General features: G+C 39.2%; 5 protein-coding genes across 6 annotated transcripts; 2 read left to right on the top strand and 3 right to left on the bottom strand.

Moving 5' to 3' along the window:
- Nucleotides 1-828: 828 nt before the first annotated feature.
- e4f1 (E4F transcription factor 1) lies at nt 829-7,920 on the bottom strand. The gene is made up of 14 exons (XM_022752498.1): nt 7,785-7,920; nt 7,405-7,526; nt 7,231-7,315; nt 6,402-6,583; nt 6,123-6,243; nt 5,871-6,023; nt 5,442-5,629; nt 4,988-5,224; nt 4,669-4,780; nt 4,294-4,511; nt 3,962-4,160; nt 3,681-3,844; nt 2,244-2,306; nt 829-1,958 (listed from the first exon to the last, which is right to left on the bottom strand). Exons 1-14 carry the CDS (start codon nt 7,879-7,881, stop codon nt 1,584-1,586), a joined length of 2,316 nt encoding a protein of 771 aa, XP_022608219.1. The 5' UTR covers nt 7,882-7,920; the 3' UTR covers nt 829-1,583.
- Nucleotides 7,921-10,356: 2,436 nt separating this feature from the next.
- On the top strand, nt 10,357-14,402 carry narfl (nuclear prelamin A recognition factor like). Its single transcript, XM_022752645.1, has 11 exons — nt 10,357-10,434; nt 11,171-11,266; nt 11,364-11,507; nt 11,609-11,738; nt 11,890-12,024; nt 12,404-12,522; nt 12,639-12,768; nt 12,852-12,924; nt 13,039-13,176; nt 13,430-13,587; nt 13,799-14,402. Exons 1-11 carry the CDS (start codon nt 10,369-10,371, stop codon nt 14,038-14,040), a joined length of 1,431 nt encoding a protein of 476 aa, XP_022608366.1. The 5' UTR covers nt 10,357-10,368; the 3' UTR covers nt 14,041-14,402.
- An 84-nt stretch (nt 14,403-14,486) lies between these two features.
- LOC111227215 (hydroxyacylglutathione hydrolase-like protein) lies at nt 14,487-18,754 on the bottom strand. Of its 2 annotated transcripts, XM_022752646.1 has the most exons (9): nt 18,664-18,754; nt 18,307-18,447; nt 17,652-17,716; nt 17,440-17,557; nt 17,191-17,299; nt 16,849-16,952; nt 16,518-16,619; nt 16,100-16,179; nt 14,493-15,448 (listed from the first exon to the last, which is right to left on the bottom strand). In XM_022752646.1, the coding sequence occupies exons 2-9, from the start codon at nt 18,409-18,411 to the stop codon at nt 15,298-15,300; spliced, it is 834 nt and encodes a 277-aa protein (XP_022608367.1). In that variant the 5' UTR covers nt 18,412-18,447; nt 18,664-18,754; the 3' UTR covers nt 14,493-15,297. The 2 variants fall into 2 exon arrangements, with proteins under 2 accessions (XP_022608368.1, XP_022608367.1); XM_022752647.1 differs by lacking the exon at nt 16,518-16,619 and having other exon boundaries at nt 14,487-15,448.
- A 1,033-nt stretch (nt 18,755-19,787) lies between these two features.
- On the bottom strand, nt 19,788-23,429 carry hagh (hydroxyacylglutathione hydrolase). The gene is made up of 9 exons (XM_022752663.1): nt 23,272-23,429; nt 22,626-22,810; nt 22,060-22,124; nt 21,751-21,868; nt 21,556-21,664; nt 21,247-21,350; nt 20,954-21,055; nt 20,761-20,840; nt 19,788-20,629 (listed from the first exon to the last, which is right to left on the bottom strand). The coding sequence occupies exons 1-9, from the start codon at nt 23,336-23,338 to the stop codon at nt 20,530-20,532; spliced, it is 930 nt and encodes a 309-aa protein (XP_022608384.1). The 5' UTR covers nt 23,339-23,429; the 3' UTR covers nt 19,788-20,529.
- Nucleotides 23,430-23,663: 234 nt separating this feature from the next.
- On the top strand, nt 23,664-25,376 carry fahd1 (fumarylacetoacetate hydrolase domain containing 1). The gene has a single exon (XM_022752662.1). It carries the CDS (start codon nt 23,739-23,741, stop codon nt 24,399-24,401), a length of 663 nt encoding a protein of 220 aa, XP_022608383.1. The 5' UTR covers nt 23,664-23,738; the 3' UTR covers nt 24,402-25,376.
- The last annotated feature ends 312 nt before the right edge of the window (nt 25,377-25,688 follow it).

The following is a 25,688-nucleotide window of genomic DNA, read 5'->3' as shown; positions in this document are numbered from 1 at the left end:
GAGGGCTGAGGAGTGACCCAGAAACTCTATGTTGTACCAGCCAGGGACACTTCTCTGATTATAGCGTCCGTGTTAACCTCAGTACTGGAGCACCAGTTACAGAGATGTAGCCTGCAGATATGCTCAAGGTTACACACACCAAGTACAGCAGTGTTTCAGCCAAGTCAATCAGCTATGGTGAATTTAGCATAGGAATTCAAATACTAATGCAAGATTACACAAATGACTTGGTTTTGCCTTGCACCACTTGGTACAGGCCTAATGAAGTAGCCATGAGTCCCAGAGGGAGTTGGAGCAGTGGATGCTGTGTTTTACCTGGCAGGGGTGTGCGCTTTCAAAGCAGGTGGCATTCCCATGATGAGGTGGTAGATGACATGCACACCGCAACCACACACTTCTAAAAACAAAGATGAAACGAAATAAGACAGCAACACCAAATGACAAAAAATCAAATACCAAATAAACTTAGCATAACAACATAGGAAAGAAAAGGGGGAATATCCAAGCATTTTTCACTAAAGTTGGGGGGACTTTGTGGAAATACAACTATGATTAAGTGGATTGGGAACAACCAGATATCATCAGGACACAGATAAACATTTGTGTAATAGGGAGATTATTACAGTACAGTAGGCTACAATAAATCATTTTCATTGAAAACATTCTGGTGAGCAATTTGGTACAAAGAAACATTTGCATTAACAACAAATGTTAAGGTTTGTTTTTTTTTTCCTTCTCTGTCAAAATCATTTCAAAGACATAAAGGACTTTGTAAAAAACAAACGTTTGCAAATATGAATTCTAATTAGTGTACTAAATAGTCACATACTGAAAGGTCAGACAGTCAGCGCTTAGACAAACACGGTATAAACAAAGATAACCCGAAGTCAACTGTATAAGAAAATAGCATTTATTTGATGCAAACGCCTGCTTGAGTAAACTGATCACATTTTCATGTCTGATATCCGGTGTATCTGTCATGCTTAAAAGATGCATTATGATTTACCAGCTCAGAACTGCAACACTGTCATGAGAAATTCAACGTGTCCCTTAATGGCATCAGACAGGCAGGAACACAGGGACAATTTTTGATCGGTCTGCCTTTAAAGGGCACCACAATTCAAACTGGAGATTTAGAGTTTAAAAACATGACTGTAGCCGACCCCGACATCAGAGAGCACAAGTGGAAACTGCCATGAAATGATGCCGATTTAGGTATTAAAAGAAAATGGAATTTCACGTATGTAACATAAAGTATAATGAAATATAATTGTTCAGGCCTTCAGAATGAAAACCTCAAAAAATTTTAAACTGTATGCACCTAAAGGTTCATTAATTAGCTAACATACTGAATGCAGTGCTTCCTTTCAGTAACCAATCAACAGAAATCAAACACTTAATAGAACTAGTCCTTGTGCACACTTCATATTGAGGTTTTTCTATTACTGTATCTATAAACGTTATAAACACTTTGGCCTTTGTTTTGTAACTGAATATCACACATGATGCTTATACAGACTCTACAGTAATCGGCTACACAGGTGCAGTCAAGCCAAATCCGTTTCAGCCCATTATTAGTTCCATCATACTATGACAGTCTGAATCTCCACCTCCTCTGGGGAGGTGATGACATATTCCTCCTGCTGCTGCACCATCTGAATTCCCTCCTCTACTGCTTCCTCTGTGGTAACCATGGTAACTGTTCCGTCTGCCGTCTCCACGGTGCCCGCCGTGGCCAGCAGTGTGCCATCACTGATGGCGGAGGCCAGCGTCATGGCCACCTGCTCCGTCAAGCTCTCAGGTGTAGCAATGGTGATGGTGTCACCGCAGTCAGAGATGGACGGGCCCTCCTCGTTCGCCCCCACGTTACGCACAATGATCTGGTGGCTGCCCGTGCCACCGGCACCATGTGACTGGCTGACAATCCGCTGCACCACTTTCATGATGTGGTTTCCCATCTGGCAGTGAGAGATTTGATATAAATGGTTAGTTTTTAGATAACACAAATACAACTAAAATGAATAAGTTATCTATTTTAGATCCTTTACTGTAACAGTTAAACTTTATATGGTCATCAACCTGAACTGGAAATACTGAGATTCTCACATTCTGCTTCTACTGTAGATGTTCTCATTTATGGTGGTGTGTGTGTGTGTGTGTGTGTGTGTGTGTGTGTGTGTGTGTGTGTGTGTGTGTGTGTGTGTGTGTGTGTGTGTGTGTTCCATGTGCTTATGTATACTGACCTCATTTTGACCGTCTTGAATGAGTGTAACCTCTTCTTCCTGTACTTCCTCCTCTGTTTGAGTCTGGAGAAGATGAGAGGAACAGATAAAAATGAATAACAAAAGCTGGCAGTATATTGCACCCAGAACTGATGAAGTGTATTTAATTAACAATCACTTGAAGTAAATATAGCTAGGAATGACAAAGCATTGTCTTACTGCATTCAGCAAAACACTTCATTACTGTATTAAGACATTTATGAAACTTTTTGAAAAAAAGTTTAAGCATGTTGTCAAAGATGGAAATGTTTAATTTTCTGTGCTTAAGACTCATTCTATAAGTAACTTACATTAATCGTAAATAGCAAAATGTTTCAGATCTAGCCTCATTTTCAGCCAGATAGAATATGCTATGAGAAGCATTTGGGTTCGTTTGAAGCTGCTTCTAGGGTCAATAACCTCAAACCCATTGTTTCCTGCAGCCAGGGACAACACCTACACACTGGTAAGATTTAGTTTTATATTAGTTTAGACCATTTGTCTGCACAGGCAGTTTTCTTTAGGAAAGAGAGCTTTGGGGTATCCTTCTTGTGTTTCCTTCCTGTTTTTGTTTTTACGGATTGAATGCTTTCAAGAAGAAGAAATGCCTGCAAATTTAGTTGCTGCCCATAACAGCTTCTAGTGATTTATGTTAATGTTATGTTAATCCGAGGGTTTAGGAGTAGCTGTGCAACTTTCAATCATAGCTAACAAATGCTTAAATATTTCTTCAATTAAAACAAAGAAAAAGCAGGGTATTTTCTTTGCGTCTTTTGTTTCTCCAATAAGACTGAGCTGAAGACCATCATTTTTTAAATACTATTTCTATAAAAAATAGTTTCCTCACAGCTCCAATATCTACATATTATGTCAGCAGCAGCTCTGACTACTGGCTCCTCCTGCCTCCAAAACTGTATTTTCACCATGCAAATAAATTATTCTTGAGCAGCTATCTGATATTGACAATCTCACCTTCCACTCTCTTTCTGTGTAAACAAGTGAAATGTCAGTTGCAATTCAAACTATCAGCAATCAAGTTATCTTGTCTCTGATGGGCCTGAAATGTAGTGTTCAAATCTAGAGGTCCCTGAACTTGGCAGAGGAAAGAGCTGAGTGACTGGTTGTAATCAGCAACCCAATCAAATCCCCGCAGATTTGATCATTTTGTCCTGAGTGAAGAGTGAAATTGTTTTGCACTCCAATCAGTGATGTAGCAGCACATATTCTGCTATTGACTGCTAATAGAAGATACCTGCTGCGATACCACTGGTTGGGTGTGGACAGATGTGCACCATGCTTCAAAGTTTGAACTCACAGACAGCAGTCCATCAGCAGTCTTCTCAGTGTTGTTTTTCCCCACCCAATAGTTGTGATGTGAGAGAAGAAACTACACTTTCTCTAATCCCCTGTGGCTCTCACCTTGATGATATACTCCTGTGTGTCTGCCACCACAGAGGAGAACTCCACCAGGACAGCATGAGGGTCGTCTGAGATGATGGCTGCCGTAGCGAGGCTGTCCACTGACGCCTGCTCCTCTGTCACCTCACCCTGCTGCTCACTGGAATCTTCCTTGTGGCAGCCGCCTGGTGGAAATCAAAACCAGCGTTTGCTTTACGGTCTGTTAATGTCATTTGCGGGAGATGCCAACAACACAAGGGTCAATTTACTGGTTTGTTTTGATTTCTCTAAATCACACTGACCTTTAGCACGCATATGTCGATTGAGGGTCCCGTGCTCAGCAAAGCCCCGTCCACACTTTGGGCATTTGAAAGGCTTCTCTCCGGTGTGGTGGCGGATATGGCGCACCAGAGAACCTTTCTCCCTGAAGCCTCTGTGGCAGAACTGACACACATAGGGTTTCTCATCACCATGAGTCCGCTGATGAACCTGCAAGGCATTCTGAGCAAGAAAAAGAGGTACGTTAGACATTATATGCCTTTTATGTCTGAATTAAATATTAGTGAGGGAAAATTAAACAATGAAGTTACAGCTGAAAATTCACATCAACACTGGTAAATTACACTCAAATCACCTTGGTCTTGTATCCTTTGTTGCATCTGGCACAGTGGTAGGGTCTTTCATCCGAGTGGGCCCTCATGTGCTCACGTACATGCCCAACAGTTTTGTACAGCTTGCCACACTCACCGCACTTATATCTCCTCTCACTGACATGAACCTCCATGTGTTTCTTCAGCAGGTAACCAGTCAGAAACTCCTTTTGGCAGAGCGTGCACTTAAAGGGCTTATAACCTGCAAAAAGAGGTGATAATTATATTTGGATCAACAAAAGGTCAGCATCCCATCAACAGCTTTCTTTTGATTACACATTTTTGACATAATTTGACAGGAAAAGTTATAGAAAGCATAAAGTGATGCTGTGAATCTCCATAAATGGTTGTGGACTTACCCAAATGACCCTTGACATGAAAGCGAAAGTAGTTCAGGCCCTTGAAGGAGCGATTACAGTGTGGACACGTGTGCATTTTTGAGGATGTCTGTTCATCTCCATCCTCTGTTTCCTGCAAAAGAAACAGAAGTACAAAGAGTTCTTGAAAATCAGTGTTATGCAAATAATCTGGAACAGTGGTTTATGATTGGGATGGCAGAGTTCCACTAAGGCTAACTTAAAAAAAAAAAAAAAAAAAAAGTAAAAAGGTGAATTAATTAATAGTTCATCACTGGTTGCTGTAATTGTGCTCGTCAATCCCAGTTCCCTGCACACCTACCACTGTCTCCATCTCCACAAACTCTTCTTTTATCTGGATCTCTGTGATATTCTCGTCAACATCAGGACAGTCAGAACCCACTTTATCTATCTCCTCAGTTGCTGGTGAGCCTTCCTCAACCACTGTTTCCTCTGTCCCCAGTGCAATGCCAGAGTTGATGATGGCCTGGCAGATGAGGTTGTCGCCCGCTGCTGCAGCTGCAGCCAGGGCTTCTGCCTGAGACTGCTCCACCACCACCTGGACAGAGGGAGAGAAACAGATAAAAGAGAACGGGTTGCATGAGAGTTACAGGCAAAATCATCTCATACCAGATCTCTATGACTCCACTTTTTCTTCATCATTTGAAAAATGTACCAAAAGCACTTTAAGGAAAGTGTATTTATTTTGTGTGTACTTTGATAGGTAACAGTCCATACAGGGCTATTAGCTGTATGTGCACCCTTTCTCCACTCACCTGCTGCTCCTGTGTTGTTCCATCCACCTCCATTGTGAAGTGGACCTGATGGAGGACCTCCTGTGAACCAGCCTCTACCACACTGACGACAGCAGTCTGAGCCTCCACTACCTCCTGCTCCTCTGGCTGCTGCTCCACAACCACCACCTCTTGCTGGGCAGCCACTGCAGGGTGATCAGCTTCCACACCTGCACAATGCACACAGACCTGTCCGTGTCTCAATGGACTGTCACTTCATTAGGTATTCTGACTCTATGTTTAAGCTCAGTACTACATAAAGGACTTATCACTGTAAAAATTAACCCTATGTAGTGTCTGATAAGTGAGTATTCTGTCAAAAGCTACAGCTCATTTACTTTGATAGAATAAATTGTGCAAGACGATGACGCTGCTCTCTTCAGATCACAGCTCCTATGGCATAAATCTGACCTTTTTGCACTCCATCTTTGCTGACTAGGATCTCCTTATACTGAACAAAGCGGATCTTTTCTGTGCAGGGTGTAAGGGCCTTAAGGTGTCTGGTGAGAGCACCTGACTCTCTGAAGGACTGGCCACAGAGGGTACAGCGATACGGCCGCTCATCTGCAAAAGAACAGGAAGAAAGCAGCATTATCATTATGTCAAATTTATTAGAGGATATCAATTCAAGACACAATCATTTCCTAAGTTTCCTGTCTTTACCAGTGTGACGACGGTTGTGTCGAATCAGAGAGCCTTTAGTACGAAAAGAGGTACCACACAGGTCACACGAGAAGTTCTTCTGGTCGCTGTGAGTTTTCATGTGAGTTCTCAAGATGTTGGTCTGTTGAGGGAGAATGGAGTGTGTTCAAGAACCAACACTGGCAACATATAGTGTAACACCTGGTCTGGCATCACATGGGTACATGGCATCTCATGTACCCATGTAAGAAAATATAACATTGTCAAAATAAAGGCACCAAAATTAAATGTGTGACTCACTGTTTTAAATGTCTTCTCACAGATTTGGCAAATATAGCGTCCCTCTTGGTTGACTTTGTAAATAGGCCTGTCACTGTCGGCATTGTCAGATATGGATCCCTCAGTCCCATCTGACTGGTCAGTGACTTTAAGTGAAGCGATTTTCCTCCTGCGACCTCGACCCAACTGACCACCGCTTTCTTCTGTGGGGAAAACAGGCAAAATAACAATTCAATCCCCCAGATCTAAGATCTAACTCACAGGTTGAAACAATGTTGACTAGAGCTGAAGTGAATAGTCTTTAGATTTATTTAGTTCAACAAAAATTGTCTTCACTATTTTTATAAAATACTGAACATTTGCTGATCTCAGCTTCTCAAATGTGTCTTTTTGAGTCCTGAAATAAATTCTCTTTTCAGAAAGGTTTCAATGTTCAGTTTTTTTTGTTGTTGTTGTTTTGTTGAAACTGTGTTAAAAGGTGTTAAATCAACAGTATGATCATTCTGGAGGCTGCAGTTTGTTGTGTGATTGAACTGTATACAGACAGGCATTTTTGTTATTTAGTCTATCCTCAGTGATATAAATGGGGTGGACAAAATAATAGGAACAACTGTCAATATAATAACCATGCTGCTCAACAGCACCACAGACCACATTCACCAAAATGACCATACAAATGAATCAGCACCTCTTTAACACCGTTTCAACACAAGTTGAAAATTGAAAACTTCATGAAAGGAGGATTTAATGCAGGACTCTTGTATTAGACTGCATTAGTTTTAGGTAGGTGCACCTAATAAACTGCCAACTGAGTGTACATAATAAATTCTTAGTCCTTATATTGACCCACCATTAGTGGTCTTCCCTTGTTCATCTGAAGATGCACCTTCAGCTGATTTCACCTCTGAAGAAGAACTGCCATTGGCTGCAGTAACCTAGCAAAATGCAGAAATCAACATTTGTACTACCTCTGCTGTTTACAGTGGTTACTGGATCATATAAACCAATACAACACTGCTCATACCTCTTGGATGGCCGCCCGGCTGTTCGCCTCCCGTTTGCAGCTTTGGTGCAGCTTGTGCTGAATGAAAGCTTCCAGCGTTGAAAACTCGGACTGACAACGTCCACACTTGTGCACATCCTCATCTGACGGCACACAGACAAAACCTTTCTGCATGAGATAACTTCTTACACTATTTGTGCTGCAAGCTACCGGCTAGTAGACCTAAACATTTGTAAACAAAAACCGATGACTTGCTGGACTTCTGACGCTGCAGCGAGGAAGCAAACCAGCTAATGTAGCTAATGGAAGCTAGCTGCTAGCAACATTTCACGATGGAAGAAGTTAGCCAGGCCCAAACGCTGCAACTGGTTAGTATTTCGGATTTGTTTTAGAGAACTAACCTTCGTCTCCCAGTGTGGTCTGAATGGTGATTGTGTCGGTGCCGTTCTTCGTTTCCCCCGTCTCTGTTTCTGCCGTATGATTATTTTCTACATTCATGTCGTTCGAGGTCTCCGTCTCTGTCGCAACGCTGCTATACGGAGGGAAAACATGGCGGATTTACGACCCCGTAGTCATAACAACAAAAAGAGCGCCTGCGCGTGTCGAGGAAACAAGAGAATAATCAACAACCAAGTTATTATGGAACAACAATACCATTAAAATTGTCCAACATCTCTTGCTTCTTTCCTGAATTTAAAAACATGATTTTTCTCCTCATTTATACTGTAGCTGGAATAACAGAGACATTTTTTACAAGAACACATTACTTATTGTTATTATTATATATAGAATATTAGGTTATTCAGCAGCTTAATTCCCCATGGTTCACTCAGACAAATAAACACACTCCAGTAGGTATTTGCTGTAGTTTTTAACGGATTCCATTCTGGTGTAGGCTACCAATAATCCACGAGAATATAGTATATTTTCCCTTTCTTTTGAACATGTACTGCTTGACCTTATTAATTATTCTTTTGTTTAAAAACAGTGAGCTGTAGGTCTACTGTAAATTTTTCAAAAGATTTAATGTTGGCAAAAACACACATCCATAAATCTAAGTTCTCCAGTCATAGACCATCTTTCTAAGTATCTGAGACAGGCAAGCAGTATCCAAACCTTGCTTTACTCAATAAAATACATAAATAATTATGAAGAACAAGACGATAAAATATGCACAGATCTAATTTTGTCCATAAATCATATAGGAAATACAATAATCATTTCAGTTCATCCATTTAATGATTAAATCGTATAATTAACATCTGATTATTCAGAATGTATGTTTTGACAGTGATAATGCATGTCTTGCTCTGATAGCTAAAATATTCTTCAGATATTATATAAATGTGCAGCTGTACATACAATACAATACAATAATAGTAAAATATGAAAATAAATTTAGTCTTTTTTGTAATAATTGGAAACATATTCAAAAGCAAAAATAGTACAAAATGTTTGAGCCTTCATTCAAATTCTGCTGGCACACCTGGGTTTTCCACAGAGGAAGTGTGTTAGACTTGGGGCCCCACATTATCAAGGGCCGTGAAAGCCACAGGTTCATGTGAAGATGACTGTGCAACACCCTTTCTAATTCAAATCAGTCCAATTCAAATCTATATGCAGACACAACGTGGTTACTAACGTGGAGATACCTAAAGCTTTCACCGGTACTTCAGGTCTGACAAAACTTTGTTTTAGGGTCAACTACGGTCTTTACATTCTCACAGAGACCCATGATAATGGCCCATGAAACTACAGTGTCTGTAAAGATGTACTTATGTGAGGTTCCCTGTTGTGTTAATATGTCAATTAAAGGAAGGAACTGAACACAGCCTGTCCCTGGTCCTTATATGTTGCCCCATGAAAAATTGTTTTATTCTTTACAGCGTTTCATTGTTTCATTTGTAATAGATGACAACGAACACAGCAACACCTGGAGTTGAATCATCCCAAAAGTCTTTATCCAATTGATAAATTATAATATTTTGAACATACCAACTCCAAATTTACACAAAGTGAAGCTAGATGATCTGGACCTAGTAAACGAAAAATGTAACAATAAGTTTTTAAGGCAGTACTTAGTAAACACCTTATATCCAGGTATAACAAAAAGCTCACTACCTCTTAAAGATTATAACGAATCTGAAATACAACTATTCGAACAAAATACTTAAAATTCCCAATTCCCCCAAAGTGTAAAGAAGTTCATTTTAAAACTATAAACAACATTTATCCCTCAAATGAATTTATAAAAAGAAGATTTAAATTTGTTGTAGAAAACTGTTATATTTGTAAAACGAATCTGGAAATGACAGAGCACCTGTTTTACGAATGTGAGACTGTCCAAAATTTGTGGAAATCTCTCCACGACTTAATATTGTCCAGCTCCAGAAACATTGACCTCTGGTCCTTGCAAAATATTCAAATAGGAGTATTTCCTCAAAGATTAAAAAAACTGAGTTTTTAGTGAATAATCTCATTATTATTACAAAATATTACATAAACAGCAAGTCTGTGCTATGTAATATGACCCCCCCCCCCCCCATGACTTGCTCTTAAGAATGAACTCTCCTTGTTACAAAAATGTCTGAAACAAATAAATAATCCCCATGCAAATAAACTGTACACATTTATAGCAAAATTTAACCTATCCTAAACCCCTTGTATTTAATTAGTATGATTTTACTTTTAATTGTTTTATTATTTATTTTATTTTCTTATCATTCTCTCTGTCATCTTATATCTGTTGTATGTTTGTTTTTGAAATGGGATATAAACCACCGCAATAATATTTCAGTTTGGAATATCAAAGGAGGTGTGAATTTACTTTAAAATGTAAGATAATTTATGATTATGTTTGAGTATGTCATCGTTCATGTAATGTTCAATGTTTAAATAAAGTATTGAAAAAAAAAAACTGGAGTTGAATCAAGGCTAGCTATTCACGACATAACAGTAAACAACTAACACTTTACGGCAGTAAACATGGCTTCCAACTTCAGCGGTGTGCTGCAGTTGACAGATCTGGATGATTTTATCACCCCCTCTCAGGTAGTGAAACTTGTTATGACATGTTATAACAATATACTTATTTTGAATAGTTAACGCCGCTGATTCATTTCGTATCTATAAAGGCAGCCAATAGCGGACAAACGTGAAGAATAAGTTAGCAGGTATACTAGCTGTTAGCTGTTCATGTCAGTGCTCTTGTGTAAGAGAACAACCCCCCAAAATAACGGCAACGTTAAATCCCTCATCATTGATTGAAGCTTATTTTGATGTGATTTTAACCACCAGGTTTAATCGTTACTAATAAGTTGACTATACCAGGAGAACGTGAATAAAATAAAACGTACGCAGTTAGCTTGCTGCTGATGTAAGAAATGATGTAACCACTATGAAATAACTAGTCGTTGGTAATAACTTGGTTTAAGTCGATAATGATAAGTTAAGATTTATCTTAATTAACAATACGGTATTGTAACTTGAGTTACAGAGTTTAAACAGCGAAGTTGAATGTCCTTGGTAACGATTAATCAGGTATTTTTGCCAGTTAATATCGTTTAGATTTCTCACCTGCAATGTGCTGAGTCATGTCACTCTGCTGTTCATTTGCTTTTGTCACATCGCTTTTCGTACATGTCATGAAGAATTTAGTCATTTTCTGTCGTCTTTGAGCTTTGTGAAGAAAAAGGCTGCTGAATCTGGCTGGAATCCTTAGTTTATTGCTTTTATTTGGTATTTTGTTCTTTGCTTTATGTGGGTGTCTGTTTCCTTTGATTTGCAGGGATGTGTAAAACCTGTCAAAATAGAGAAGAAACAAGGAGCATCTGTGGCTAAAATTCAAATAGAAGATGATGGCAGCTACGTCCAAGTCAACCAGGTGGGAGTTGAGGCTTAAACAAAATCTGTGTGTGAATTATTAAAACTGAAATATTACACCACCATTTTCCTTGAATTCATTTGCCTTTTGTTTGTAGGATGGTGGGAAGAGGAAGCTGGAGAAAGCAAAGATCACACTGAACGACTGTTTGGCCTGCAGTGGCTGTATCACGTCAGCTGAGAGCGTCCTCATCACACAGCAGAGCCACGAGGAGTTCTTTAAAGTGCTGCGCAACAACAAGGTAGAGATGGGTACATGTGTATTAATCCTTGTCTATTATGTGTCTGGTCAAGATTGCTTTTGCAGCCTTTGTAACATGAGAGTGAACACTTTGTATGTCAGGACAATGCCACTGAGCAGAAGGTTGTGGTGGTGTCAGTGTCGCCGCAGTCCAGAGCCTCCCTCGCAGCACACTTTAACCTCAGCAGTAGTGAGGCAGGCAGGAGACTTACTACTTTCTTCAAAGGCCTTGGTGAGCACAAATATTACTTTTTACTATTTTAATTTACTTTTTGTACAAATCATACAACTCAAAGTAAAAGAAGATATGATAATAAGATGGGTTGATTTTGGCAGACACAGTCACCCCTGAAGATTCATTATTATTATTCCTATTTTTGTAGGTGTTCATCATGTGTTTGACACTAGCTTTAGTCGGACCTTCAGCCTGCTGGAGAGTCAGAGAGAGTTTGTGGAGCGGCTCCAGAGGAAGGAGCAGGACAGCAAGGCCCTGCCCATGCTGACATCTGCCTGTCCAGGTAGTATATAATGTTGAAGCATCTTGACCATGCTGGGGACCTGTGTTACATGTCATTGTCATTTCTCTCCCTCATTTCCTTTCAGAAAGAGAAAAACCACCTCGTATATTAAATGGTGGTTGTTTACACTACAGACAAACATATTTCAATTTTCCAATGTGAAATTCCATGGATTAATCTTACATATAAGTAGAACAAAACTTCATTAACCTATTTTTTTTATACAGCTGTGTATGCTTAATAAAAGATAAAAAGTAGCATCAGTCAGTAGCTTCAGTCTTTAGTCTAATAATACTTAAATTTATTGTGTTTTGAATATTTGTCCAAAGCTCATCAGCAAGACCAAGTTCCATTTTGGGTGTGTATGTGTTTTATTCAGGGTGGATCTGCTATGCGGAGAAGACCCACGGGGAGTTTATTCTTCCATACATTAGTACCACTCGCTCCCCCCAGCAGATGATGGGTTCACTGGTTAAAGGCTATTTTGCTGATCAACAGGTAAGGTTTGAATATGAATTAGGTATAATTTTTAGTATCAAACCAAATGCAGAGGGTTAACTCCTGGTGTATCCAGCGCTGGCGGTTGACTGCGTGTGTATTGTGTGTGTTGTTAGGGCCTGAGTCCACATCAGATCTACCATGTGGCAGTAATGCCATGCTTTGACAAGAAGCTTGAAGCCTCGAGGTCAGACTTCTACCTGGACAAGGCTGAGACCAGAGAAGTGGACTGTGTCATCACTTCTGGTACAGTAACTACTCTTATGATGCTGTTTGTGTGTATGAATGTGGACTATCTTGTTTTTTATACTTTCCACTGTCTCATACAGGAGAGGTTCAGAAAATGCTAGAGGAGGAACATTTGTCCCTTAATGATTTGGAGCCTGCAGCCCTCGATAAAATGTCAGTTCTTTTCCATTTTCCTTTTTCATACCCCATCGCCTCTTTTAAAATAAGCCGTAACATGAATTTCCAGAAGAATAGGTTAACTCACACTACATTTTATTTTCAACCCAGGTTCAGCAGTGTTTGTGGGAATGAGTTCCTGAGCCATGCTGGGAGCGGATCAGGGGGTTACCTCCATCATGTCTTCACCTATGCTGCCAAGCGGCTGTTTGGAGAGGAAGTGAAGGAACTCAAATACAAGACCCTCAGGTGAGTCTGTCTCAACAGCTTTAAGAAGCTTGAGAGAGAGTGGTTCAGGTTAATTCTGCTTCCTGGATCAGTTGAACTAGAATTAGATGAATCCAGTTCCTATGCTCATTATATACAATCAAACAGGTCTAATGATCTCACAATAGCTTTTCACACAAGTCATGCTCAATCATAAAGTCACCCAACCACCAACTTGTGTCTGAAAAGATTTGCTGAATGTCCCCGTCTTCCAAATTCGACCCCTCTGGCGCAGGAATAAAGACTTCCAGGAGGTGACTCTTGAGAAAGATGGAGTAGTCCTGTTGTCCTTTGCTTCCACATACGGCTTCCGCAACATCCAGAACCTGGTGCAGAAACTGAAGAGGGGAAAGATGCCTTACCACTTTGTGGAGGTCATGGCCTGTCCATCAGGTAAGGAGAAAAATGAATTTCCAAAAACCTACATTCATGTGTGCACTTTTTCTGCTATAGCATATTCTTACCACAGCAGAGAGTGACGCACTTTAATATGACCATGACATCCTTGTCAGATATCACTAAAAAGCACAACAAGCACAGTAGTGACTAATGTTTGCAAGAAAATTCAAACCTATTATATTTCTCCTAACTTCTTAATATTCAGGTTGTCTTAACGGTGGTGGACAGGTGAAGGCCTTACCAGGTCAGAACCCAAAAGAGCTTCTCAAGAAGGTTGAGGAGCTCTACATGGCAGAGCACTCCCAGTTGCCAGAAGATGACACTGATGTGGCAGAGCTGTATGAGACCTGGCTCCACAGTTTGGGGGAGGAGAAAGCCAAAGAGCTGCTGCACACACATTACCACACCGTGGAGAAGATGATCAATGGACTCACGATGAAGTGGTGATGAATGACTCAAGAACCGTCCAGATATGACAGTGTTAGTCTGTCCTGTGAGAGAAGGGAAGGGTTATGTGGGCAAACCCGAATTTAAGCAGGTTTGATGTATGCCAGCAAACTTAAACCACTTCTTCCTTTGTCCAAAAGCTGTGCGCCTGGCAAGGTGGAAGACCAGGGCAGAGATAATGACATAATGCCTAAGCAAAGCCAAATCATGTGTATGGTCTGACAATTCTGCCTTACACTACTGATTGTCCTATAAAATGTATCAATAGTAAATCATTTGTGTGCTACTGTTACACTTTGAAAATGTAAACCGAATTAACACAGAAAAATATAATCATTCCTCATTTATTTAACCTAGTGAGTATACGTATGTATACATTTTGAAAAATAAATTTTATTTAATTGTAGCCATTTGTTCTGTAATTCTTTTGAAACATGAAGAATATGTCCAACAGTATATAGTCTCAGACTGATGTGTTTTATTGAATAATCTTGACTCTGATGTAGTTACATGTTCTGGCAAAGTGAGGGCGTGACTCCGGCATGAAAAGCAGCAATTCACATTCTTAATAATGTACACTGCATCTTTCGCTGCCCTTGTGGTGCAGTTTATAACATATCAGGTACCTGTCCTAAATACTGTCTAAATGACAGAGAACTTCACTTTAATTGTATTTGATGGTAATTTCATTCTCTAGCTTTCAAATGCATAAGTAAGTAAAAGAGCGGCTGGGGAATATACACAGTATGTCCATACTGAAATTAGTCAAAATGTTAAATGAGGAAGCAGTGGCAAGGTTACCAGACAGGAAATAATTGTATCAGAGCAAAAGTACATATCAAGGAAATGAAACGTTCGAAAACAAGTCAAAGAAATTACGCTTATTTTTCTCTATTTAAAGCAATAAATACATAAAACCATAGTTTAATCTCATCAGTGTTTCAGTGGAAATTAGCATTAGCAGATGTTACAGTTAGTTTGTGCATAACAGGCTGGGAGACGCGCCTTCAAATTAATTTAGTTTGTAGAAATATTTAAGGGAAGCAGCTTTATACTGGCATTTTTGTGCAGACATGGTTTTATAATAACTAAAACAATACACATGCCCCATGAGGATCAACATACAGCAGTATGAATTTAGGGTAATAGCAACAAACACCACACTGTACAGTCTTGTGTCTTGCTGCATTCAGTAATTCAAACTACTCCAACTTGATAGTTGAGTATGTCAAACGTTCAAAGCTCTGAAACTGGATCTCAGGGTCTGAGAAGCCCCCACTCCAAAGCCAACATGGCGTGGGGAGGAAGTCTCTCCTTGGGCTTCTTAAATTTGTCCTTCTCCTTCCGCAAGACTCTCAGCACTTCTATAGGGTCGGTCTTCCCTGTGAACTTTTGCACTCCTTCCTCCCTACAGTAAAGGAAGAGGGTAAGAAAGATTAATGACTGAAATATAAGCATAATAAACTAGTAGGAAACTAGTAACCGCTGTGACTGAGAGATCCTGAAACATGAGCTCACCAGAAAATGTGCCAGTCTTGCCAGCCTATCAAGTAGACTTAATAATTACAGAAATATAGACTAACTCACCATTAAAAGAGCAAACAAGTATACACGAGTCCTCTACTGGCAACATATGTTATTTGAATGGAAAACGAAACAAGATAATCTGAATTAAACTACTACTACAAATTTAAGTCGCCCTTTATTCTTTAATCTGCCCTTTGGATCAGTTAAAAATTTTGACTGCTGATCAATATAGAGATAGAAGCTCTGAAAACATTTTACACTTTGAAGCAAGTTAGTTCATTTTTATTTCCCTGTCTTGCTAATTGACCCATCCCACATGGGATTACAAGACACCCCTAATTAGCAAACAAACAAAATATAATGTGCATCTTCCAGTAACACACTTACAAAAACCCCCTCCCCATCTGCTGTGGCTAATTGAAATGTTAAATTTGTCACTCTCCAGTTATTACCAAGATGGCAATGGAAGACAGTTTTCCATTTGGCACCTTTTACGTTTCATAAATAAATGTTCGTAAATATCCGGACTCACGAGAGGCGAAGAAAAGGGTTGTATTCAAACTCCTCCATTAGGGTAGATGGCACTGTGGGTTTGTCATCATCATCTCTGGCCTGCAGACACAAATCTCATGAAATGACTGAAAACAAATACACTATTTACTACTTTTTGATAATGTATTTTCACAACTACAGTGCCCAGCTTTTTTAGGAAATAATTTATCCTTGTTTTAAAAATGAAAGCTTAAACTGTGACCTTTTTTTTTTTTTTTTTAAGATTTACACCTTAAATAGGAACCAATGGGTGTGCAGCTGAGAGTTACAGACAGGCTGGGGAAAGTACTACGAGACAGACTTATCCACTGTTAAGGTTTCGGTCTTTTGTTGACAGTAACAAAAACAGGCAATATTACAGGCTTTATTCTTTGAGCAGTTTTCGTCACAGTGCTCACCCTGGCCCAGCTCAGCATCTCTTTAACCTTCTCGTTCTCCGGCTCCACCAGCATGGCAAACTTCAGGTTCTTAATGGTGTACTCGTGTCCACAGAACACCTTCTACAGATGAGCAAAGCATGATTTAAAGTCAGGCTTCCTGATCCCTCACACACCTACAAGTAGAGTTTGAGTCTGAGCCAGGCTGAACTCAGTCCCTTCACTGAACGTGTGTTTATTCAACAGTGTGACTCAGTCTTACATCAGCTCTTATCTGAGGTCATGTTAGCTGTGGTTAACCTTATAAGAGCTGCACACACCCCACGTCAAAAATCTTAAAATTTCCACTGACCGTGTCTTGAGGTAGGGAGCCCAGCACCTGGGTGAGATTGTGGTACATCTGCTCTGCCGTCCCCTCAAGAAACCGCCCACAACCACCGATGAAAAGCGTATCCCCTAACAACCAAAAAAAGACAAATAAAATGTCACGGGCAGCTGTGGTCAGTCCATGTCATACCACACAACAAGAACAATGCACAATGTGCTGGCCAACAAGGATTCATATATCTAGTCACTCAAAAACATATTTGCCTAAGAACACAGTGAGTGTACTGCACAGGTATAAGCTGTATGGAGAAATATATGTCTCAGATTTCAACTGGTTCACTAGCTCTTGATGGTTAAAGACAAAGACCTGTGAACACAGCAGGGGCGTCAGTGCACTCATCCTCCCAAACAAAGTAGCACATGTGACCAGAGGTATGGCAGGGAGTAAACAGGCACCTCACATTGATGGAGTTAAACTGCAAATTGAGAAAACACAACATCAAAAGGCAACATGGCAGAGAGACAAGAGAAACTTTTTGTATAACTGGCATGTTGATAGCATAACTGGACCACCTTCCAGGTAAAGACATTTTACTCCTGTTACTTTTCTGGGCACCTTAAGTTCCTGAGCACTGGTGACTTTATCAGTCAGACCTCCGATCCGATCGTCTCCCCCGTACACCCTCAACCCAGGAACCTCCTTCAGCAGAGCCTCATTCCCCCGAGCGTGGTCCCTGACCAATGAGAGCAGGTTAATTACTTTATTCACCTTGTTCTGTTTGGGTGTGATGTATTGTTGCCTCTTGTATCCCAAAACACTCTTCTTACCAGTGATGGTGTGTGGTGAGAACAGCCGTCAGAGACAAGCCCTCTCTCTTCACTATTTCCAGCAGCTGGCCGAAAAAACATGCTACTGTTAGTATTTATTCCCATAAGCAATGCATGTATCTCACTAGAGCTCAACAAAGAGTCAATCAATCAACCAACCATTATTTTTGGTTATTAATTAATTATTAAATCATTTTGAGGATTTGCTATTTTTCTGTGTCTTATATGATCCTAAACTGAACAGCTGTGAGTTTTGGACTGAAGGTCGGACAAAACAAATCTGATGACATCACACTGGCTTTAGGATATTGTAATGTGCATTTTTAGAGAACAAATAACTGATTAAGAACAACCGACAATGTGATTAATAAAGAAAATAACCACTAGTTGCAGCCCTATATCTCATGTATTTACTGTTAGTACATTATTACTGACTATTATTTATCCATTGTTGTTGCTTACCTTACAAAAGGTGCTTTGTACATTGTCATTTTACTTTTTAATTGTTGCTTCTTTTTTTTCATTCATCAGATCTAGTTTAATTTTCATTACTTCATGTACTTCATTTGTCAGATGGCTTCATAATGTACCATGTGGTGTTGTTTCAACTCTGCTTCACAGGCATTGAGCCTGAGCACGAACATCTGTCTCTCACCCGGTGTGGTACAGCTGGATCCACAGCTATGGCCTGTTTACTCTGTTCCTCTATCACCAGGTACATGTAGTTGTCTTCCAGGATGGAGATCACCTTTACCTTCATGGCACTCCTTACGCATGCGCACCACAGTGCGCGACACTGTGAGAAGAGGTTTAATTAGTCAACAATGATTGTATCGACAGTCTTCCAGCTAACATCTGCACCAGCTGTTGACTAATCACTGATGATAGAAGCATGCTCCTGTTAGCTGCAGCAGTGTTCAAACTACCTCTGTCTCTGTGTCATGAAGCTGAACGTTTCCTTAAACTTTAACGTTTGAGGTCAAGCAAACACAAGAGAAGGAAAACACGTTACCTCAGTTTAACAGATTCCGATTATGCTGTTTATACTTGTGATGCTCTGAAAGTTAATATCGTACATTTCTGCAATCACAGTAGGAAGTTATCGCGACACCACCGAGCCTACATTTCAAAACCAAGACATTTTAATCGAGCCAGAAACATTCAAACATGTGCAATTTTAGCCTGTGATTTGCTCAGAAAACGCTGTCGGTTATTTATATACACAAATATGAAACAATTAAAAAATAGTTATTTTAGGATTATTGTGGAAGATAATTCTATAGATATATACACACGCAATTTAATTCACTTTTATGTTTTTAATAAATAAGATGTTGCAAAGTAAATTTTGTCTTGATTTTATTACTTTATCTATTAATTATGTTCTTAATAAATATGAATTACCTGTTCTTTATTAATATGCCACATTTGAACCAAAATTTTTAAATTATTAGTTTGTTAGATTCCCCTCAGTATTTGCTATGCTATGTCAGACTTGGTTGAAAATATTTTTTTTAATTGTGACTTCAAAATATAAAGAAGACTAAAATTTGGATTTAAAATGATTTCAAACACTCTCATTACTTATTATAAGTAATTTACTCAAGTACTAGTATGATTTTGAGGTACTTTGCTTGAATATCTCCATTTTCTGCTATAATTTTACTTCACTTCATATTGTACCTTTTTACTCCAGATTTTTTATGCCTTTAGTTAGTGGTTATTTTGCACATTTTTAAATTCTTTAATAGAAAACATATGGTCATCATATTACCTATAATGCAGATATATAGATTTAACTACCCAACAGTGTATAAAGCAGTTAACGGCCCTACAGGGTCAATGAGTGTGGGTGAGGTTGGACAGTTATCATTTCTTTTGGTTCATGAAGTTTGGTGACCTCACGTAAATATAACTAGTTCACTTTACACCTGAGCAGAGGACTGATTAGCCTGAATGAATAAAAAGACATATGTGGTTATGCAGGGCCTCTGAAATTAGCTCCACCTCAATAGCCAATGCATGTCCATCTAATCATACAATATATATGATTATATAACACTTTCAATGGGGCCATTCTGCAGCATGAGTACTTTATACTTAGACTACGTTTTAAATGTTTTTATTTCTACTGACTTACATCAAATGTGGTTTATTGCTTTTTCCAAACATGCAATATTCATTGTAGGATTGTATTTCACATGCAAAACAGCATTCATGGTATCTAACATTTAATGCTGAAACACCAGCAAGTAGTGTTCACAGAATGCCTTTAGATAAAGGAAGAAATAAAAAGGACTTGTGCCAAATCATACATAACAAACAACTAAAGTAACTGCTTTCAAGCAAATACAAAAATAAAATAGAAGGAGGAAACATTCCAGGTCAGAATAAAATATATGTCTTTACAGACAAAGATATTACTTTATCAATTTACAGAAATTTTTACAAATATTCCAACATTTGTTAGTCAAGTGGCTCCCTGTTTTGTTTAAGTTTTCAAATTTAAACAACGAATGAAACAGTTGGAGTTTGTACATCTATATATTACATCATAATACTAAATACACTCTAAAACTTCCATTTACAGATTAACAAAATTATTTCTCATTTAAAGCATTCAATTAATGGCCATATATTCCTTCCAACGTCAGCCAATTAAACTACATACGATTAAAAACAATGACAGATAAGTTTGTAGCCATATTAGCGTTGAACATAGTGATAAGAACTGTGTGCCTTGACTGAGAATAAATGCAGCAGGTCTATTTCAAATGGCTTTGAGGATTAGTAGCAGATATTTTCTTTAGTATATTGTTGTCATCTTGCAGTGTTGAGAGCAGTTCTTCAGAAACAGTCTGCACAAGCACATGGGGCGTCACTCCTTGGGCACCCGGAAGCCATCTTTTTCTTTCCGGAGACTTCTCATGGTTTCAATGGGGTCTGTCTGCTTTACGTGATCTTGGACGGACTTCTCTCTAAATTAAACATCGTAAAATAAGAATCAGTCAGGTAGCACTTAAAGAGCTCTAAACAAACTACAGTCTTCTGAAATATTTAGTATTCATCATAGTATATCATTTATATACATACATATAGTCATACATACTTAACTCTCATAAAGGGGTTAAATGTGAATTCGTCAGCCAAAGTAGATGGAATAGTAGGTTCTCCATTACTGCATTTCTCCTACAGAAATACAAATACACGTATGCCAAGTTGTTTTTGATTTGAACGGTTTCAGTGGTTGATCATCTGACTGAAGCAATGATTGTTTAGATATGACACGTTAAATCAAATACCTTTGCCCATGCTAGCTTCTTCTGAATGACCTCATTGTCTGGTTCCACATGACGTGCAAATTTCAGATTACTGACAGTGTACTCATGACCGCAGTAGACACGCTTAAACACAAAGAAAACAACACTGTTAGTCAGTCTGTCAAACAGCTTAAGTATACTTTATCAGAATATTGCATTTTCCAAACCCAAATTCAATCAATCACTTTAAGAATGACTCATGTCTTGGGTGTTACATTTAGACTTGAAATAAAAACCTTTTACATTGACATTTACAATGGAGTACATATATTTACCGTTTCAGGAGGCAGGCGTCCCAGAATTTCTATCAAGGCTTTGTACATCTGCTCTGCTGTACCCTCGAAGAATTTACCACAACCAGCCACAAACAGCGTGTCCCCTGAATGAAAGAAATAACAAAAAACCCCCAAAAATAAATAAGGTCACACATGACAGAGGGCTGACTTGTTACAGAGGCTGCATCAATTCTGATCGGTCAAGCTTGACCGATTCAAGGGTTTTGTCAGAGAGCACATTGTCTCAAATATCAGCTGGTATTTACAGGCAGTTCATCAGATCTAAAAGCTTAATGTGATTAGACTAACCTGTGAAAACAGCTGGTGGCTCAGTGCTGTTTTCTTTTGTCACATAGTAGCAGATGTGACCAGTTGTATGACATGGTGTAAACAGGCATTTGACACTGAGGGATCCAAGCTGGGAGATAATGACAGCAGTGAGGAAAACATCAGGCATTTGGGGCAGATATTTGAATTGTAGGATACATGACTTGATGGTTTTACTTTGAAATTGTGGGAATGAGAAACTTTCTTTGTGACAGCATCGACTCTGTCATCCCCTCCATAGACCTTTAGCCCTGGCATTAGCTTCACCATCTTCTCATTTCCACTAGCATGATCCCTAAGAGGAGAAAATGATCAGTGTATTGTTACAACCCTTTGGTTCAGCAGAGGGGTAGATTCATGCATAATGGTTTCTTAACATATTTTTTGCTGGTTATCTCACATGTTTGTAGAAAGCTATCATGAATATAGAAGTCAGTTTAAACCTGTGTATTGGTAAAATAAAACATATCTTAACATGTGGCCTACCAGTGGTGATGAGTGGTCAGAATTGTTGTGAGTTTTACACCATGTTTCCTTACAGCCTCCACAACCTGTTGAAAGAACAAATCCACCTATTTGAAGTAGTGCTGAAATGTTTAGTTCATTAATCGATCTAAAGAAAATTATTCAGTTATTCAATTTCCTCTGTTTTGTATTATTACATCATCATCATCATTTTTGTTTTGAACTGAGGATGCCACTTTGGGCTCAGGAAACTTGTCAAGGACATTTTTTCATTATTTTTTTGACATTTTACAGACTAAATTTATCCAAAAAATAACATGCAGTATACTGAAAATAATCATAAGGTACAGCCCTAAATGGAAGCAGTGTTTCTTTATGTGTATGTATATATATTTATATATATTTATTTGTGTGTATGTATATAATATATTATAAAGTTTTAGGACAATGTGGCAAATGTGACATGTTATAGAGCAGAATTATTAAGTAGCATAAAATGGAAAATTACTCAAGTACAAAGACTTCAAAGCTGTGCCTTACAGTGCTGTGCAGTACTTCAGTAAACATAACATAACATATCGACGGACCTTTATTGGCTCCACCGGGTCAACAATCGCTGCTTCTCTGGAGTCCACATCTATCAGCAGGTACATGTAGTTGTCACTGAGTGCTGGGACAAGTTCAACCCTCATGTTTGTTTGTTCCACCAAAGACGACTTCCTCACTGCGCTGTGAAGGAGAGCAGCTGCTTGGGCCTTGACTTCCACAGGTGCTACATGAGATGATACAGTAGACGTGTGACACAGATACCAGTGTCAGGCTAACACGGAGACACTCGGGGTCTTATTTAACTCTGTGTACACTTACAGAAACAGTGTGTTTTTAGGACAAGTCGCTTTCCATACAAATTGTGTATTTCCCCCTATCACAACACTGGTTGGATAAACAATGACAAACAACGTTAGCTTAAATGCTAGCTGTAAAAACGCGTTAGCATTACATTCTGCCACCTAGCAGTCAAAGCACTGATGTGAAATGACTGTATCAGAGGATATTATGTAAGAGACAGAAGAGTTTTGCTCAGGCAGACCAGCTGCGATCACCTCACAGCTCTCTTCTTCGTACACAACAAACAGATAAACATGTTAGCAACCCGTAACTGCTAAACATTCATGTAAACAGGCTAACATGCTGGATGTCTGCATGCTAAGGAGAAAAACCGTGCGGACGTACCAAATTTGAATGCTGTTGCAGCTCCTATTAGAGTGCAGGCACTCCCTGCTAGAGACCTGAATAACATAACAACAGTATGTACAGCCTTATCACATTCGTATGAACCAGAAAAGTTTGGTTCTGGTTCAGTTCCGCCTCCGCCCCCTCTTTAACTCCAACCTCCCAGGCTTCACCAATCAAATCTGGGGGAGTAGATCGCGAATAATCACTTAAACGCGTGACAAAAATGCATTTTTTACACAATTTTAACGACTAGTCTGTGAGTGTTTATTTTACCCTTTGTCCCCAATAAACTTCGCAATAACATCGATATTATACATGGGATTAAATGTTTGAGTTTTTTTGTTTGTCCCTTTGGGTTTGCCGTAGGTTAATAACCTGGGTGTAGGATCTTGAGTGTCGGTCAAAGTGTAGTTGAACCAGTACTGACTGCTTCCGAGCGGCTGAGACTTTAACATTTCTCCGCAATGACAGCACGAAATATATCTCGGTTTTGGGAATGGGGGAGAAAGATTATTTGTGTTGGGAGAAATTATGCGGACCACGCCAAAGAGCTGAAAAATGCGATTCCCACAGAGCCCGTCCTGTTCCTGAAGACCCCTTCTGCATATGTAAGAGAGGGCTCCCCGATTCTGGTGCCCCTGTACACCAGCAACCTGCACCATGAAGTGGAGTTAGGAGTGGTGATCGGGAAGGGGGGCACGGCCATCCCTCAGTCCGCCGCTATGGAGCATGTTGCAGGGTACGCCCTGTGCTTGGACATGACAGCCCGGGACATCCAGGACGAGTGCAAGTCCAAAGGTCTGCCCTGGACCCTGGCCAAAGCTTTCAATACCTCCTGCCCCGTCAGTGAGTTCATCCCCAAAGAGCGCATCCCTGACCCGGGCAACGTCAAACTGTGGCTGAAGGTGAACGACCAGCTGCGGCAGAGCGGCTGTACCTCTCAAATGATTTTCTCCATCCCCTATCTCATCAGCTACATCAGCGACTTCATCACCCTGGAGGAGGGGGATCTCATCCTGACCGGGACCCCTAAAGGAGTCTCCGCCGTGCAGGAGCATGATGAGCTGCAGGCTGGGATCGAGGACGTAGTTACTATGAGCTTCAGAGTTGACAGACGAGACCAGTAGTGAAAAGATGAGACATAAGAAATTCTCAGATTCATGAGAAGAGAGTGATTTTACTGGAAACTTGAATTTTAATTCTTTTAAATAATTTTCAGTCCTTGTGTTGATCAGCAGATGGCAGTGCAGCGCCAGAAAGACCATATTCCTGAGGAGTTTAATGCTGCCTTGTCAAGTGTTTGAGTTCATAAAAAACAGTTTTGGTTACATTGATTGATCTCAGCGTCATCATCATCATCATCATCATCATCTTTACTGTATCTCAGCCCAACGATATGAAAATGATTTATCACACGATGATGCTGTCTTTGTTTTTGATAACAAATGGTGGAAGAACTATTCAGAACTTTTACTCAAATACAAGATGCAATAATATGTTGTAAAATATTTTCACATAAATAAACTGCATTCAAAATTTAAGTAAAAGTATGATTGTATCATCTAGAAAAAGGTCAATGTTATTATTGGAGAATGGCCTCTGTCAGTGTTATATGTTATTGTATGTAACATTATTAGATCATCGTTGTTATGATAATGATTGTTAATGCATTACAGTATGAGTAGCAACTAATTTGAGCCATTTTATATGCTGTGTATACTGAATTAAATACAGTGGTGGGAGTACACAAAGTATCAGTACAACAGTATAATGCTCTGTTACAAGTTATTAAGTGTTTCATTGAATTACAAAGTACTAGGAGCTATTTAAAGTATCAAAAGTAGAGGTGGTCCTTATCCAGAATGACCCATTTCAGACTAATATATTTATAATTGCATTCTTTAATGTCGAGGCTGATAAATGATGCTCATTTTAAACTGCTGAATAGGTTAATCTATAATAATACATCCGAATTTACTTGTTGATTATATTTTTGCATTAATAATCTGAATAAGTAACTACAGTTTTAAATAAATGTAGTGTAGTAAAAAGTACAGTATTTCCCTCTGACAAAAGCAATAGATGGATACTTGAAGGTGGAGCTGACTTTAGCTGAGTAAAATTAACATTAAATGCCTCTAAGACATGATAAATGACTAAAGATTCTTTTCAATAGCAATACAGTCACACAGTGTAGCACCATGAGTCATGCCCAAAAGTGAACCGTGTTAGCCCTTCAGTACACTATGTTATCTGGTTCATCCATAACAATCTAATACGCCAAAAAAAGACTAGAAGTATATAAAAAAAGACTTGCTAGTATAATTCAATAAAACAATATGACTTGTGTTAATTCTGTTCATCCAGTGAAATTTTGACTTTCACACTATCTACCCTCACCATAACCACATTCT

The sequence above is a fragment of the Seriola dumerili genome, unplaced genomic scaffold, assembly GCF_002260705.1.
Source record: "Seriola dumerili isolate Sdu_G_001 unplaced genomic scaffold, Sdu_1.0 BDQW01000169.1, whole genome shotgun sequence".
NCBI classification, from domain to species: Eukaryota; Metazoa; Chordata; class Actinopteri; order Carangiformes; family Carangidae; genus Seriola; species Seriola dumerili.
Note: the sequence above shows the minus strand (reverse complement) of the source record. Positions and strands in the feature narration are given on the sequence as shown.

Excerpts from the sequence above, each read along its gene's own strand:
- e4f1 (XM_022752498.1), bottom strand. The coding sequence starts at position 7,881 with ATGAATGTAGAAAATAATCATACGGCAGAAACAGAGACGGGGGAAACG. Across the intron at positions 5,630-5,870 it reads CAAAGATGGAGTGCAAAAAG|GTGTGGAAGCTGATCACCCT; the intron begins GTCAGATTTATG and ends TGCATTGTGCAG. Across the intron at positions 4,161-4,293 it reads ACAAAGGATACAAGACCAAG|AATGCCTTGCAGGTTCATCA; the intron begins GTGATTTGAGTG and ends TTTCTTGCTCAG.
- narfl (XM_022752645.1), top strand. The coding sequence starts at position 10,369 with ATGGCTTCCAACTTCAGCGGTGTGCTGCAGTTGACAGATCTGGATGAT. Across the intron at positions 11,739-11,889 it reads TACTTTCTTCAAAGGCCTTG|GTGTTCATCATGTGTTTGAC; the intron begins GTGAGCACAAAT and ends CTATTTTTGTAG. Across the intron at positions 12,925-13,038 it reads CCTGCAGCCCTCGATAAAAT|GTTCAGCAGTGTTTGTGGGA; the intron begins GTCAGTTCTTTT and ends TTTTCAACCCAG.
- LOC111227215 (XM_022752646.1), bottom strand. The coding sequence starts at position 18,411 with ATGAAGGTAAAGGTGATCTCCATCCTGGAAGACAACTACATGTACCTG. Across the intron at positions 17,717-18,306 it reads ATCCAGCTGTACCACACCGG|CTGCTGGAAATAGTGAAGAG; the intron begins GTGAGAGACAGA and ends TTTTTCGGCCAG. Across the intron at positions 16,620-16,848 it reads GCTCCCTACCTCAAGACACG|AAGGTGTTCTGTGGACACGA; the intron begins GTCAGTGGAAAT and ends GCTCATCTGTAG.
- hagh (XM_022752663.1), bottom strand. The coding sequence starts at position 23,338 with ATGTTATTCAGGTCTCTAGCAGGGAGTGCCTGCACTCTAATAGGAGCT. Across the intron at positions 21,351-21,555 it reads GCCACCAGCTGTTTTCACAG|GGGACACGCTGTTTGTGGCT; the intron begins GTTAGTCTAATC and ends TCTTTCATTCAG. Across the intron at positions 20,630-20,760 it reads AACCCCTTTATGAGAGTTAA|AGAGAAGTCCGTCCAAGATC; the intron begins GTATGTATGACT and ends TGTTTAATTTAG.
- fahd1 (XM_022752662.1), top strand. The coding sequence starts at position 23,739 with ATGACAGCACGAAATATATCTCGGTTTTGGGAATGGGGGAGAAAGATT.